At 41.2% G+C, this 12,589-nt stretch overlaps 1 protein-coding gene across 16 annotated transcripts in view; it reads left to right on the forward strand.

The window, feature by feature from the left end:
* Positions 1–12,589, forward strand: part of PUM1 (pumilio RNA binding family member 1) — a 131,849-nt gene that overhangs the window by 231 nt on the left and 119,029 nt on the right. For 4 of the 16 annotated variants that reach the window (XM_029948290.1, XM_029948292.1, XM_029948291.1 and 1 more), the window contains exons 1-2: positions 88–303; positions 4,674–5,047. In XM_029948290.1, coding sequence (XP_029804150.1) covers positions 207–303; positions 4,674–5,047 — 471 coding nt within the window. In that variant the 5' untranslated portion in view covers positions 88–206. Of the gene's footprint in view, positions 1–83; positions 377–4,673; positions 5,048–11,006; positions 11,046–12,589 lie in introns of those variants that run through there. The other 12 variants (XM_029948288.1, XM_029948302.1, XM_029948303.1 and 9 more) reach the window with 8 other exon arrangements.

Here is a 12,589-nt window from a genome sequence, read left to right on the forward strand (position 1 = left end):
GCGTGGCCGGGCGTCGCGAGCCCCGCGGGCGCTCCTCTGCCGGCGCGGGACCCCGCCTTCTGCCCGCCACGGCGCGCGCTCGTCTAGCGGGCGGGTCCTCGCGCGCGCAGCGGTTGTGTTGCCTGCGAGTTTCCCAAGTTCACAGAGGCCCTGGGTTGGCATGGCAACCGGGCAACCTGTTCCAGAGCCGCCTGCCTTCTCCGCACATGCCGCTGCCACCGCCGGAGCCGGGGCCAGAGTCTATCCCAGGATGCACCGCGCCAGCCCCGTCCCCAGTGGGCCGCCATGTTGTCGGAGTGAAAGGTAAGGGGGAGCAAGAGCGCCGGAGAGAGAAGATCGGGGGGCTGAAATCCATCTTCATCCTACCGCTCCGCCCGTGAGTATCCGCACCCCGCCGGCCCCAAACGCTGCTCCGGACCCCCAGCGAACAGACTGTCCCTTTGTATTGGTGTTTGAGAGCGGTTGTGGGGGTGAGAAGGGCTTTGGAAAAGCCGCCCGGGGCCCTGGCTGAGGCTTCTCACTCGCTGTTCCTCGTACATGTTTTGGAGTCAGCAGCAAGGCCCCTATTGTTATCAAAGGAGGGAGGGGGTGGGGAGCGGGGTCGAAGCGAGGGAAATGCCGGGGGTTTAGGCCCGGGCCCAGGGCTTAGAGATGCCTGTACCTTTCTGCTCGGCCCTGTTGGAGCCTCCGAAGATTGATGTTGCCATTCGGGTTGCTTTTTTGATGGGTTTGCGAAGCCGCGAGTCTTCTGTGTGGCCGTGAAGTGTAATTCTGGGCCACCCTGGGTTTCTCCGACTTCTTGAGCTTCCGTGGCAGCGCCGAAGCAGGAGGAACAATAAATCGCTTTAGAAGCAGCCTTGGCCCTTGTCTACAGGCGAGACCCACCATGGGGGAACTTTGCGAGCCTTAAATGTGGAGAAGTGGCGACCAGGAAGTTTCAGATCGCTTTTTAGTCTCCTGGGTGCTTGTGGCCTTTTGTTTCCGTGAGAGCTTGGATTTTTGGTGGGTTCTTCCTCTTTGAACCTCCCTGCGTTGGTGAGCTTCTGTCTCAACTCACAGAGGGGCTCACCCCTCGGTAGTAGGAAAACAGATACGCAGTACCGGATAGTTTTAGTGCTCGCGAACGTTCTTGGTAAACAGACATCGTTTGTTATACTTGTCAGTACCACTCCCACGTCAAGTGAGGAATAAGCTACTGTAACTTTTCCCCCCACTCTAGCACCCCAACCCCCCCGCCCGGCGCGCGTACACACACACACACACACACACACACACACACACACGCGCCAGACACGGCATTAGGGAAGGTTTTAGCCTCCCCATAACTTGAAGATTGTTCCTCTCTATTGTCTAATGAGAAAACACCGTTTTTAGTTGTCGATATCCAGTTCGTTCACTTCTTACTCCTCGTGGGGATTAAGAATGGAGAGTCGAGAGAGGGTTTTTTGGGGGTTGTGTTTTAAAGTCAGCCACTTCTGAAACAATGGATTAGTAGCCTTCACGTTTTGTGTGTTTTATGAAAACACACAAAAACTCACCAAAACAAGCTTCTTACTCCGGAGATAGGTGGCTCCCGGTGCACTCTTAGTAAACAAACACTTGGACTCACTGCCAATTTTAACTTTTTAAATGTTCGCTGAGGCTGTTTATTGTTTATTTGGATCTTTGGGAAATACTGGAGTTTGAACTTTGAATTAATATTTTGTCTTAGCCACAATTGAATTAATTTCGTCCAAGGCCACAGCGTTTTTGAAGTTGGGTTTGAAGTTTAGTTTGGGTTTGAGATGAGCTGCTTTAAAGTAAATTTATGATCACAGATTTTTTTTTTCAGTGTGGCAAAAACAGAACAAAACATCTTTTATACTACTAAGCATTTTAATTTTTTTTTTAAAGGTGAGCTTTTGGGAGATTAAGCCGGATTCCTTTGCTTGAAATAAAATCTATTAGGGATATTAAAAAAAAAAAACCCACTTTGGTGTAAACAGTTTGAAAATTTCAGAAGAGTTATACAGAATCAGCACTTATTTCTAGTTGCTTAAAGTACGATTATAATGTGCTATAACTCTAAAAGGCATCAGCAATTTAAATGTTTTCTAATATTTAAGTGACTGATTTCTTAATTTTTGTGTTATGGTTGCCAAGATATTACACAACTACCCAAGACCCATGTTAATTGCTTAGGTATTTGCTCACTTTCAAACTGTCCCTTCTGCCAGGTTTTCTCTTGTTTAAGAAACTGCCTTGCCTCATTAGGTAAAGCAGGAAGTCTTAGGGCACACAGATAGCTTTACAAAAGCCAATTGTTTTGTTTGAACTTTTTTTGGTAGGAACTCCTCCCCCCTCCCTAAGCCCTTGTTAGAACTTAGTTGTGTCCTGTGTGTTTCAGAGGTAAGCCTTTTTCATATGGAAATTCCTTGTTAGAGATGTATTGTGGCAAATCTTTTATTTCAGTAGAGATTGCGTTTGCTAGTTTAGGAATCCTCTTAGAGACTGGAGCCTTCTTGCCTTAAGTGGTGGTAACTGAATTCGTGGGGTCTCAGCATGGTGACTTTAAACTTACCAAAAATTGTTCTATCATTTTATTCTGATTCAACAAACAAACAAACAAACAAACACAGTTGTGAATCCTAGAGAAAGGATTTCTTCCAATTTCTAGACGTGGAAACAGGCTCAGAGAGGTTGCTAACTTAGTGGTAAAACTTGGGTTTTGGGACTCCTGGCTTGCTCTATTAGATTGATGGTCTCTTGTAGAAGAAAAATAAGATGTCAATGACTTAGTTGACGAATGGTAATCAGACTTATTGTGGTGATCATTTTGAAATATATATGTAAATATCCAATTATAATGTTTTATACCTGAAAACTAATACAATGTCATATGTCACTAATACATCTATAAACAATGCAGTTAATTCATTTGAAAATCAAATGGGAAGGTATTAGGCTGGTTGTCACTTTGCAAAGGCCTGTTGGTAAACACATCTCTGACTTTCTGGTTTTGGTACTTACGCAGGAACACAAGTCTATTCATGAAAGCATAAACTGCAGTCTAGAAAGCTAGACTCCCCACAACCCTAGTAAGATTCTGATGGATTGGAATTGTTAACTGAAACTAGGCATTTCTAAATTAAGCTTTGAACAAATTACAAATTCAGTGTGTCTTCTGGCTTCAAAACGTGCATTGTGGGACGCAAAATACTTTATTAGGAGGGTTAATTCTGTAAAGCAATAATTTAAGATTTTTCATAAATCCTGTGAATCTGTTTTGGAAATGTTACAGTCTAGCTGGGTAGAGAGAAGGCATGTGCACAGTGGACTATTAAAGTTGATACTCTTGAAATTAGACTCCAGTGAGTAGACAGGTGTAGTCTAATAGGTAGGTTACTTTGTAGCAATTTTTAAGTGCCTGGAGTTTGATACATGTTTTCTCGTATGTACAAATGTAGCTTTGTATTGTAATAGATCTAAATAGTAATGTTTCATAGTAACATTTCAGAGATTCTTTGTTCCTTCCTTCCAGAGAAGAGTAGTAAATAGGTGCAAGTGAGAGAAAGAGTATTTGTGTTGATTTACTGGTGATACTGGGGAGAAGCAAGGGGCTGAACAAAACCAAACAAACACTAAGCTTGAGCACAAAACAAGGTATTTGTTTGTTTATAGATTTTATTTTTAAGTTATTTCTACATGCACCGCTCGAACCCACAACCCCGAGATCAAGAGTCACACGCTATGCAAACTGAGCCAGCCAGGTGCCCCTAAAACAGATTTAGGTTTGAATCCCTACTCTGCAACTCACTAGCTAAGTGGCCTTGGGCATGTCCCATAAGTTTTCTGTCCGTTAGTGTTTTCATTTGTCAAATAGGGCTGATAGAATACTGTCTGCATTCTGTTTGCCATACAATTATTATTGAGGCATCTTTTTTTTTTTTTACAGTGAGATGTACAGTGTTTGAATTTGGTGTGATCTCATCCTGTTTGTAAGGGAATAATGATGTGATTCCAATTGTAAATTTTGGTAAAAATTTTGACCCCCCCCCATGTCATTCAACAGCAGCTGAAAAGGTTCAGACTAAAAACATTCTGTTGCTGTGCTTGTTTCAGGGGGTTCTTACTGTGTCTTCAAGGAGCATCCTATGAATATATTGAACATTTTACAGGGTCTTTTCAAATTTTAGACAGTCTGAGTCTCTGCTAATTATATACTAGGTTTGGATTTTTGTTTGGTTTATTGGCTTATGTTTGTCCCACTTGTAAATGATATTTTATAGAGCTCTTGTTCATTGAAGAAGTATCTGTCACAGTTGGCTTACAGTGTAAATAAGTTGGGTAGAGGAGGCATTGATTGAAGTCCAATTCTATAGTGTTATGCTTGGGAGCAATGTAAGGCTTCCCTGAAGTTGCCCTAGTGAATTCTGATCTCAATACCTTGTCAGATTGCCTGCCACCAACCAACTTATATTTATTTCCACACCTGCACATATTCAGCAACTTATAAATAGAGGTTTTAGTTTGGGAAAATTGTGCATATATTCTAAAACATTTGGCTGCTTGGTCGAATTTGGTTGTGGATGTGGTATTGCAGAAGACATGGGGCTTATATTTTTGTTTTATTGAAACAATAAATATGTTTTAAAAATGCAAATTTTAAACATTTGTAACCTCTTTGTCCTTAGGTGTTGGTGGAATGAGCGTTGCATGTGTCTTGAAGAGAAAAGCAGTGCTTTGGCAGGACTCTTTCAGCCCCCACCTGAAACATCACCCTCAAGAACCAGCTAATCCCAACATGCCTGTTGTTTTGACATCTGGAACAGGGTCGCAAGCGCAGCCACAACCAGCTGCAAACCAGGCTCTTGCAGCTGGGACACACCCCAGCCCTGTCCCAGGATCCATAGGAGTTGCAGGCCGTTCCCAAGACGACGCTATGGTGGACTACTTCTTTCAGAGGCAGCATGGTGAGCAGCTTGGGGGAGGAGGAAGTGGTGGAGGCGGCTATAATAATAGCAAACACCGATGGCCTACTGGGGATAACATTCATGCAGAGCATCAGGTAAAAAACGTTCACTATTTCAGCTTTGAAACTCTTTTATAATCTCTGTCCACCTAGGATATCTGGTTTGAGCGAATGTCTTTAAAAGCCTAAATTGCTAATTTTATTTGGTCCAAACTTAACAGTCACTTGTTTTAAAGGATGAATGTTGTAATGTTGTCACTGGATCATTTATCATTCTGGTGCTGAGTAGGTAATAACCAGTTCATTTAAGAAAAGACCTAAGGTTGTTTTGATGTGCACATTACATTTTTAGACATGCTTTTTAAAAAAATTCTTTTTTTAATGTTTATTTTTGACATGTATATATATAGAGAGACACACACACACACACACACACACACACACACACGCATGCACACGCCTGTGCACACACACAGCACGAGTGGGAGGGGCAGAGAGGGATGGAGACACAGAAGCAGGCTCCAGGCTCTGAGCTGTCAGCACAGAGCCCTGTGTGGGGATCAGACTTATGTACCATGAGATCATGACCTCAGCCTAAGTCAGATGCTTAACTGACTGAGCCACCCAGGCACCCCTTGGGTATACTTTTTAAACAAATAATACTTTTTCACCTTTGACATATATTCTTTTTTTTTAAGTTTATTTATTTATTTTGAGAGAGAGGGAGAGGGAGAGCACAGCAGGGGAGAAAGAGAAGGGGAGGGAGAGACTCCCAAGCAGCCCCTGCACTGTCAGTGCAGGGCTGAGTCTCAAACCCATAAACTGTGGGATGACGACTTGAGCAGAAATCAGGAGTTGGCTGTTTAACCTACTGAATGAACCAGGGGTATTTGGTCTGTTTATAGCATGTTTTCAAAGCCTTTTCTGTTGGGCGTAGGTGACTTTTGTTTTTAAGATGTTATAGTTGAAAGCAGTAGGAAATTGATAACAAATGAGCTGGTCAAGTGAAATTTATTTGAAATGGAACTGATATATTTAATGTTTTGTGTCAGAGGAGTGGTTGTGGCTTTTAGGTTTCAGCCATCTTTGTCCTCTTGTTGTAAGCACTTGGCTTCATTTGGTGAATTCTAACATGCTTGCTTTTACTAATCCAAAACCACAGCTGGAATCACAGCATTACTTTACTGAGATGAGAGTTCAGCTTGATCTAAGTTTCCTAACTTCCTGATAGGGATGAAAGGCTTAGAATGTTTCAATCAGGCTGTTCTTTGAACTAGGACATAGGTTGAATTTGCAGAGGCTCATTTCACATTGTCCCTGTCTGAGCACTGACTAGCAAAAGGAGCAGAGATCTTCCGCTAGGTCCCTGCTGCTTCTGTTCTGCTTCAGAAGTAAATCAGGCACAAGCGCACTTGCAAATCTGAATTCTCAGTTGTGCCTTCCCTGGCCCTTCAAGAAAGGCAGCTCATGTGCCATGGTTCTTTATGATAGTAGAAATGTAGAGGTGGGATTTATCTTCTTATTCATGAGATTTATTGAGCATGTTGATTCTAGGTCTCTGGCTTACTGGAACTATCATAAATATCAGTGCGGCTTCAAAAGCGTGTACTATGTGTGCGTGAGGGACACTGAGAAGTCAGACACGTGGGGGCTGCTTGTGCACGTCAGACACTTTTTGTCTTTAAGGCACTGTATCTGCTATTTGTTTGGAGTCTTGGGGCTGGGAATCAGATTTCATTCATCTCAATATCCCATTCCTTAGAATTTGGCATATAATGAAGCTTCAGAGGAAATTTACTGACTGCATGAGTCCCTAATCTTTGGTTTTAAAATACAATCGAAGAAAAAGGACATTGTCACAAAGAGAAGGGCTTGGATGTCAGTGCTAATGAGATTTAGTTGAGTAGGCTGCAGGGTTTCTATGTGTGTGTGTGTGCGTGTGTGTGTGTGTGTGTGTAGTGGTGTTTGGGAATATTGAGTTGACTGTGAGAGATTGGAGTGGGTAAGGGTTGAGCTTACTTGCACAACTACCCTCACAGCCTTTGTGTGAGCAATAGGAAAGGAAGTGTGGGGCTGAGAAGTAAAGAGGTTGCTGATTGAGTTAGAAATCTTAGTTCCCTGAGAAAATGAAGTAATAGAGGAAAAGGAATAGAGAGGGGTATCTGGTTTGGGGACAAGATAATTCAGTTTGGGGACAAGATAATTCAGTTTGGTAACACACCTGTTGAGCTTGAGCTGTAGGCAGCTATACATGTAGGGAGACCAAAGTAGGGGGTGTTTAGTTTGGATGGTATCTGTGTAGGGGGCAAAAGTGGGAGGATGGTAGTTTTTATTTTATTTGGCTAAACATTGTTTAGAAATAATAAACGTTGGTTTTAAAAATCTCTTATAGATATTATGTTGGCTTTCCTAATAATAGGCTTTTGGGTGAAAGCTTAAAGGGCAATCACTGTGCTTGCATGCTAGGTGGGAAAATCAAACTCTGGGTTAGTTTTTGGCAAAACTCCAAGATCTAAAATCTGGTTGTGTTGTGCAAGTCAGCAGGTGTTTGTTGAAGGCTGAGTCTGAGCTGTCTTATGCTGGGCCTTAGCATGAGGACTCATCTCTGATTGATGGAGCAGTTTTATCCAGGTCATTCATTCAGCAATCTAGAGTTAACATTAAATGGCAGAACCTGTTCCATACCCTGGGGACCTAAACCAGTGAACCAGCTTGGAGTTGGCACTCGTCACAACAGAATTCTGTTGGGCCAGATTCATGATATAATGAACAGCATTAGAGAAACTCAGGGTAGTTGCTGTGTTGCGGACCTGGGCCACACACAGATGACCTCTTCTGCGGTCATTATAGTGTATTGTAATTTACTGGTTTGGTGTGGATCTCATCTCTTGGTCTGAACTATTCCAGGGCAGAGACTGTTGTGTTTTTCATGCTCCTTTGCCAGGCAGCGTGTGTAATTTTTGTGTTGATAGTATGAGGGAGGACCATACGTTCTTCAGATTTGTACGCAGGTAAAACAGTAGATCTTAGAGCACAGCTGTGCTGCTTGGAAACACGGGCAACCAGTGAGGCAGAGTGTCATGTAACTGAAGAGTGGAGGGGCTTCTAAAGAGGTGGAGAATCACTGCCCTCCGCAGCCACTGTTACTGATTGGAGGAGCAAAAAGTGTTTGATCTGTCAGGTGGGAACCACTGAGGGTGATAGAAATGTTTACTGAGCATTTACGTTTTAGACACTGGACTATGTATATATCCTGTATTTAATCCTCAGAACAGTCCGTTGGGGGAGGTAATGCTCTTTTTGAAAGATGAGAAACTGAAGATTAGTTACCAGGCAAAATCTGGTTTTGAAATCAGGTCTTTGTTATTCCAGTTCCCATGCTCTGTGTGTATTTCTGCCTCCCCCCAGGAATAGTTCCAGCCTTAAAAACTAAACCAAACCAAACAAAGTGATTGCAACAAAGTAGCACATTCTGAGGTCAGAGAATTCGGTGCCATGATTTTGCTTGAATTTTAGAGATGATAAACTTGATAATAAGGAGAGGAATACAAAGAGTGTTGACATTTCTCCTAGAATTGCAAGAGTCCTTTTTTCCCACAGGAACAGTAGTGTTTAAGTCTATTTTTTTTTTCAGATTTGTTTTTGTTACATGTGTATTCCAAGTAGTAATTGTGGGAAACTTATCTATATTGAGACAGAATAACTCAATATAAAGTGCTCCCACTTGCCAGCATGTTCTGCCATCACCTTGGGCTATTTTCTTGTTTGGTGGGCCTATTTCATTAGGTTTTTTTCTTTTTCTAAAGGCCTTTTGGCAAAATGGAACAACATGTAAGGTCAGATTGGCAGAATGCTTTTACCAAAGTGAGTTGGTGACGTATAGACTATCACAGGCTGTGAGGCCAGTCAGTAGTGCTGGAGGGAAGGAAACTTTGAGCTGGGAACTTTCTGGCCATTCTTCTCATTATTACTCTCATTTATGAACAATCAGGTGGTTTCACTTTAAACAACTTTTTTTCCTTTATGTTTATAGTTAGGATTTTCTTGCCTGATGTAGAGATTCTCATAGAGTCTGAGTTTTCCTTTCTTTTAATGGCGAGTTCCGTAAGCTGTGTCTAAATACGTATGTGCCTTTTTTAATATGCAAGTTTTATTTTCTAAGTATAAACCTTAACAGATAATCAGCATGAGGTTCTATAAAGGCTTAAACAACAGCTTGAGAACATGTGTTGAGGTAATATGCACTACTTTAAAATCTTGAAAACTTTATTTAAAATGTAATGTAAAAATTAAAATATTTAAATTAAATATTTGAATACACATTTAATTTAAATATTTGAATAAACATTTAAAATTAGGTGAAACTTAGAAACCATAAAAATAATTTTGAGGTATGGAAGGTGTTCAGATTTGTGTGTTTATTTTAAAAAGTTGTAGTGTGCAAACTCTTTATGGTTGGTCCTTCTGTATTTGTCTTTTTTCCTACCTTAAGAATACTAACATATTAAGTGCCACTTTTAATACTTAAAATTATTATATTTGGCATAGTTAGAAACTTCAGAGCCCCCATTTTTTGGGTCAAATTGGGGTTTTTGGAGTAGAGTGTGGTTAAGAAGCCTCATGAATTTGTTTTTTTGGCCTGTTAAACTTAACCACAGCAAATAAGATAAGGGATGTGGACCAAGGTATTATAAAATACTAGAAAACACATCTTCCTATCTAAGTAAATAATACTTTTTAGAAACGTTGCCTACAAAAAACTTGTGTATTTATTTTAACAGTGATTTTTATAACCTAAGAACTTTTATTTTGAATAGTATTAAAAGTTTCATCATGCAAAACCCAAGGGCAAGTCTTTGACTTGTGATTGTTTTATTCTCTTATTGTGAAATCTGTTTTCTCTGTAAACTGTTGTGAGATAAAGTGGGTGATGAAATAGGGAAAAAATTTTAGGGTTGACCAATTGAACTGTGTGGCCTCTGAACTGGATTTTAAGAGGCAGAGATAGGGAGCTGTGCTTTGGGTAAAAAGAAATACAGAGGACAGGGTGCTTGGTGGCTCAGTTGGTTAAGCCTCCGACTTCGGCTTCAGGACATGATCTCATGGTTTGGTTGGAGAGTGCGAGCCCCGTGTTGGGCTCTGTGCTGACAGCTCAGAGCCTGGAGCCTGCTTCAGATTCCCTCTCTCTCTCTCTCTCTCTCTCTCTCTCTCTCTCTCTCTCTCTCTCTGACCCTCCCCTGCTCATGCTGTGTGTTTGTGTCTCTCTCTGTCTCTCTCAAAATTAAACTTAAAAAAAAAAAGATTTTAAGAAATTTAGAGGAAAACTCAACAGATCTTTTCCATGTCTGCTAGTAGTCTTTTGGCACTTGGATATATCAGTATCCAACTGTAGATTGACAGTTGGTGGGAGATAATTCTAGATAGCTAGGTAGAGTTCATTGGGTGAACCTTCTCTTTGACTCTGTATCCCCATTTTCTTTCCCTTGGTGTTGTCATCTTCTGTTGGTATCTTGACACTCACCGTTGATATGTCTGTACTCTACAGTGTCTGTTAATCCTTACATTTGTAATTAATAAATATTGTGTTAAACTAGGAGGGATTGCAAGTATTGCCCATACTGAGACTCTCCTCATTCCCTGGAGAGCTTTTTCTGTTGTCCCTGCCGAATGATTGTATTAGAATATGAGCCTCTTGTCTGTTTGGTAGATTTGCTTAGATGTCTCAGCATTTGGGCCATTGCCATTTAAAATCCTCCCTTAAAGCTGAGCAGTCCAAGCTTTCATCTTTTGTTTTGCACCTGTACTCTTGAAGCCTTTTTCATTATATTTGGAGTTTACAAAGACTTAACGTGTGTACTAGGTCAAGAGGCTCCCTTTCTTTAACTAGAACTATTTTCTGTTTTTAAGAATTGGGTTCCAGGGTAAAAAAACAAACAAACAAACAGCATTCAGTCAGTTGCTCCTCTCTGATACTGCATGTGGTACTTGGTTGTATGTGCCCCCGGATGGCAACTTGCAGAGGTGTGTGATACATCTTTACTCTGTTTTGTTTCAGAAGATGTTTGGTGTGGAATTAGGGAAACAAATACATAAGGTAGGTGGTAATGAGATATAACCTTGGAAAATAAGGATATGTCAGCAAAATGAAGAGGGTAAATTTAGAATTTATAAATATATACCAGACTCGTGAGTTATATAGAATTTGCTCTGGGTGTCCTTGTGGCCAAAGAAAAGAGGGGGTTGTAGCAAATTATGAGATTCTTAGTAAGAGAAAAACACAGCAGTTATTCAGGGAGAGCTGTATTTTAGGTGTCAGCCATGGATGTGTTTGAAGTGCTTTGTAAAGTAATGGTGATACTGTTGCAGAAGAGACACTCATCTTTTGTGCGTGTGTCCATTTTCTCTTAGGCAACAACATTTGCTGAATACTTTCTGTAGGCTAAGCCTGATTACAGAATTATGCTTCTGGGTATTGTGGAAAAAAATACTTAAAAAAACTAAGTTCTAGCACTTGCTTAGAATCCGTCCGTCCTTAGGAATGCCGTTACAGTCATAGAGGAACACAGAACTGCCAGTTAATACACTTCCGAGAGAGTAGTTAGTGCTGAGGATAGGGTGAGTGACCGTTCTTTTTTTTTTTGTTGTTGTTGTTGAGGGATTTCTGGCCTTCTTTGCCCTGTCTTTTACACTTTTACATTCAGTTTCTTCATCTCCTGGATATAGTAAGGAGCCATAGTGAGAGGGCAGGTGTGGCTCAGGCTCCGACAGTTCGCGCCCTGCCTGTTGCTGTCTTGAGAAGTGATGGTCCATGATTGTCATTAGATTGGGTGAGTTTTATATTTTGAAATTTGACTAAAGACCTTGGGCCTGAAGGGTGTACATGGCATTGGTGATAAAATCTGCAGTTGAAGAGTTACTGGATCTATTCCAGAGGAATGCTCTTCTATGTTTTTTCCATGTCACATTTTTGGAGAACTGGATTTTAAAGTGCCTTAGTAATGGTTTCAGGAGATTTAGTAGGCATGGTCTATTTATTGCCCTTAGTGCTCTTTTATGGTTAAAAGTACCCTTCTTAGTGTTTTTATGAACCTCATCAGGAAAATTCTTAGGTTTGTGGAAATTGAGGGCCCTAAAGATGTTTTTAAATAACTGCTTTATTGATACATAATCCATTTAAAGTGTACAGTTCTTTGGTTTTTAGTGTATTCACAGAGTTGTCCAGCCATTATCATAGTTGGTTTTAGAACATTTTTAGCACCCCAAAAACCTGTACCCAGTAACATTCACTTCTAGTCCTTGGCAGCTGCCAGTCCACTTTCTGTGTCTGTGATTTGTCCGTTCTGAACAGTTCCTATGAACAGAGTCCTGCGATACGTCGTCCTTTGTGACTGGCTTCTTTCACTTAGCATCATGTTTTATTTATTTATTAAAAATTTTTTTTCTAATGTTTATTTTTGAGAGAGAGAGTGCGAGAGAGAGAGAGCGACAGAGCATAAGCAGGGGAGGGGCAGAGAGAAAGAGGGAGACACAGAATCTAAAGCAGGCTTCAGGCTCTGAGCTGTCAGTGAAGAGCCCGACGTGGGGCTCGAACTCACAGACCTTGAGATCATGACCTGAGCCGAAGTCAGAGGCTCAACC

This window comes from Suricata suricatta, chromosome 8 (genome assembly GCF_006229205.1).
Source record: "Suricata suricatta isolate VVHF042 chromosome 8, meerkat_22Aug2017_6uvM2_HiC, whole genome shotgun sequence".
NCBI lineage: Eukaryota > Metazoa > Chordata > Mammalia > Carnivora > Herpestidae > Suricata > Suricata suricatta.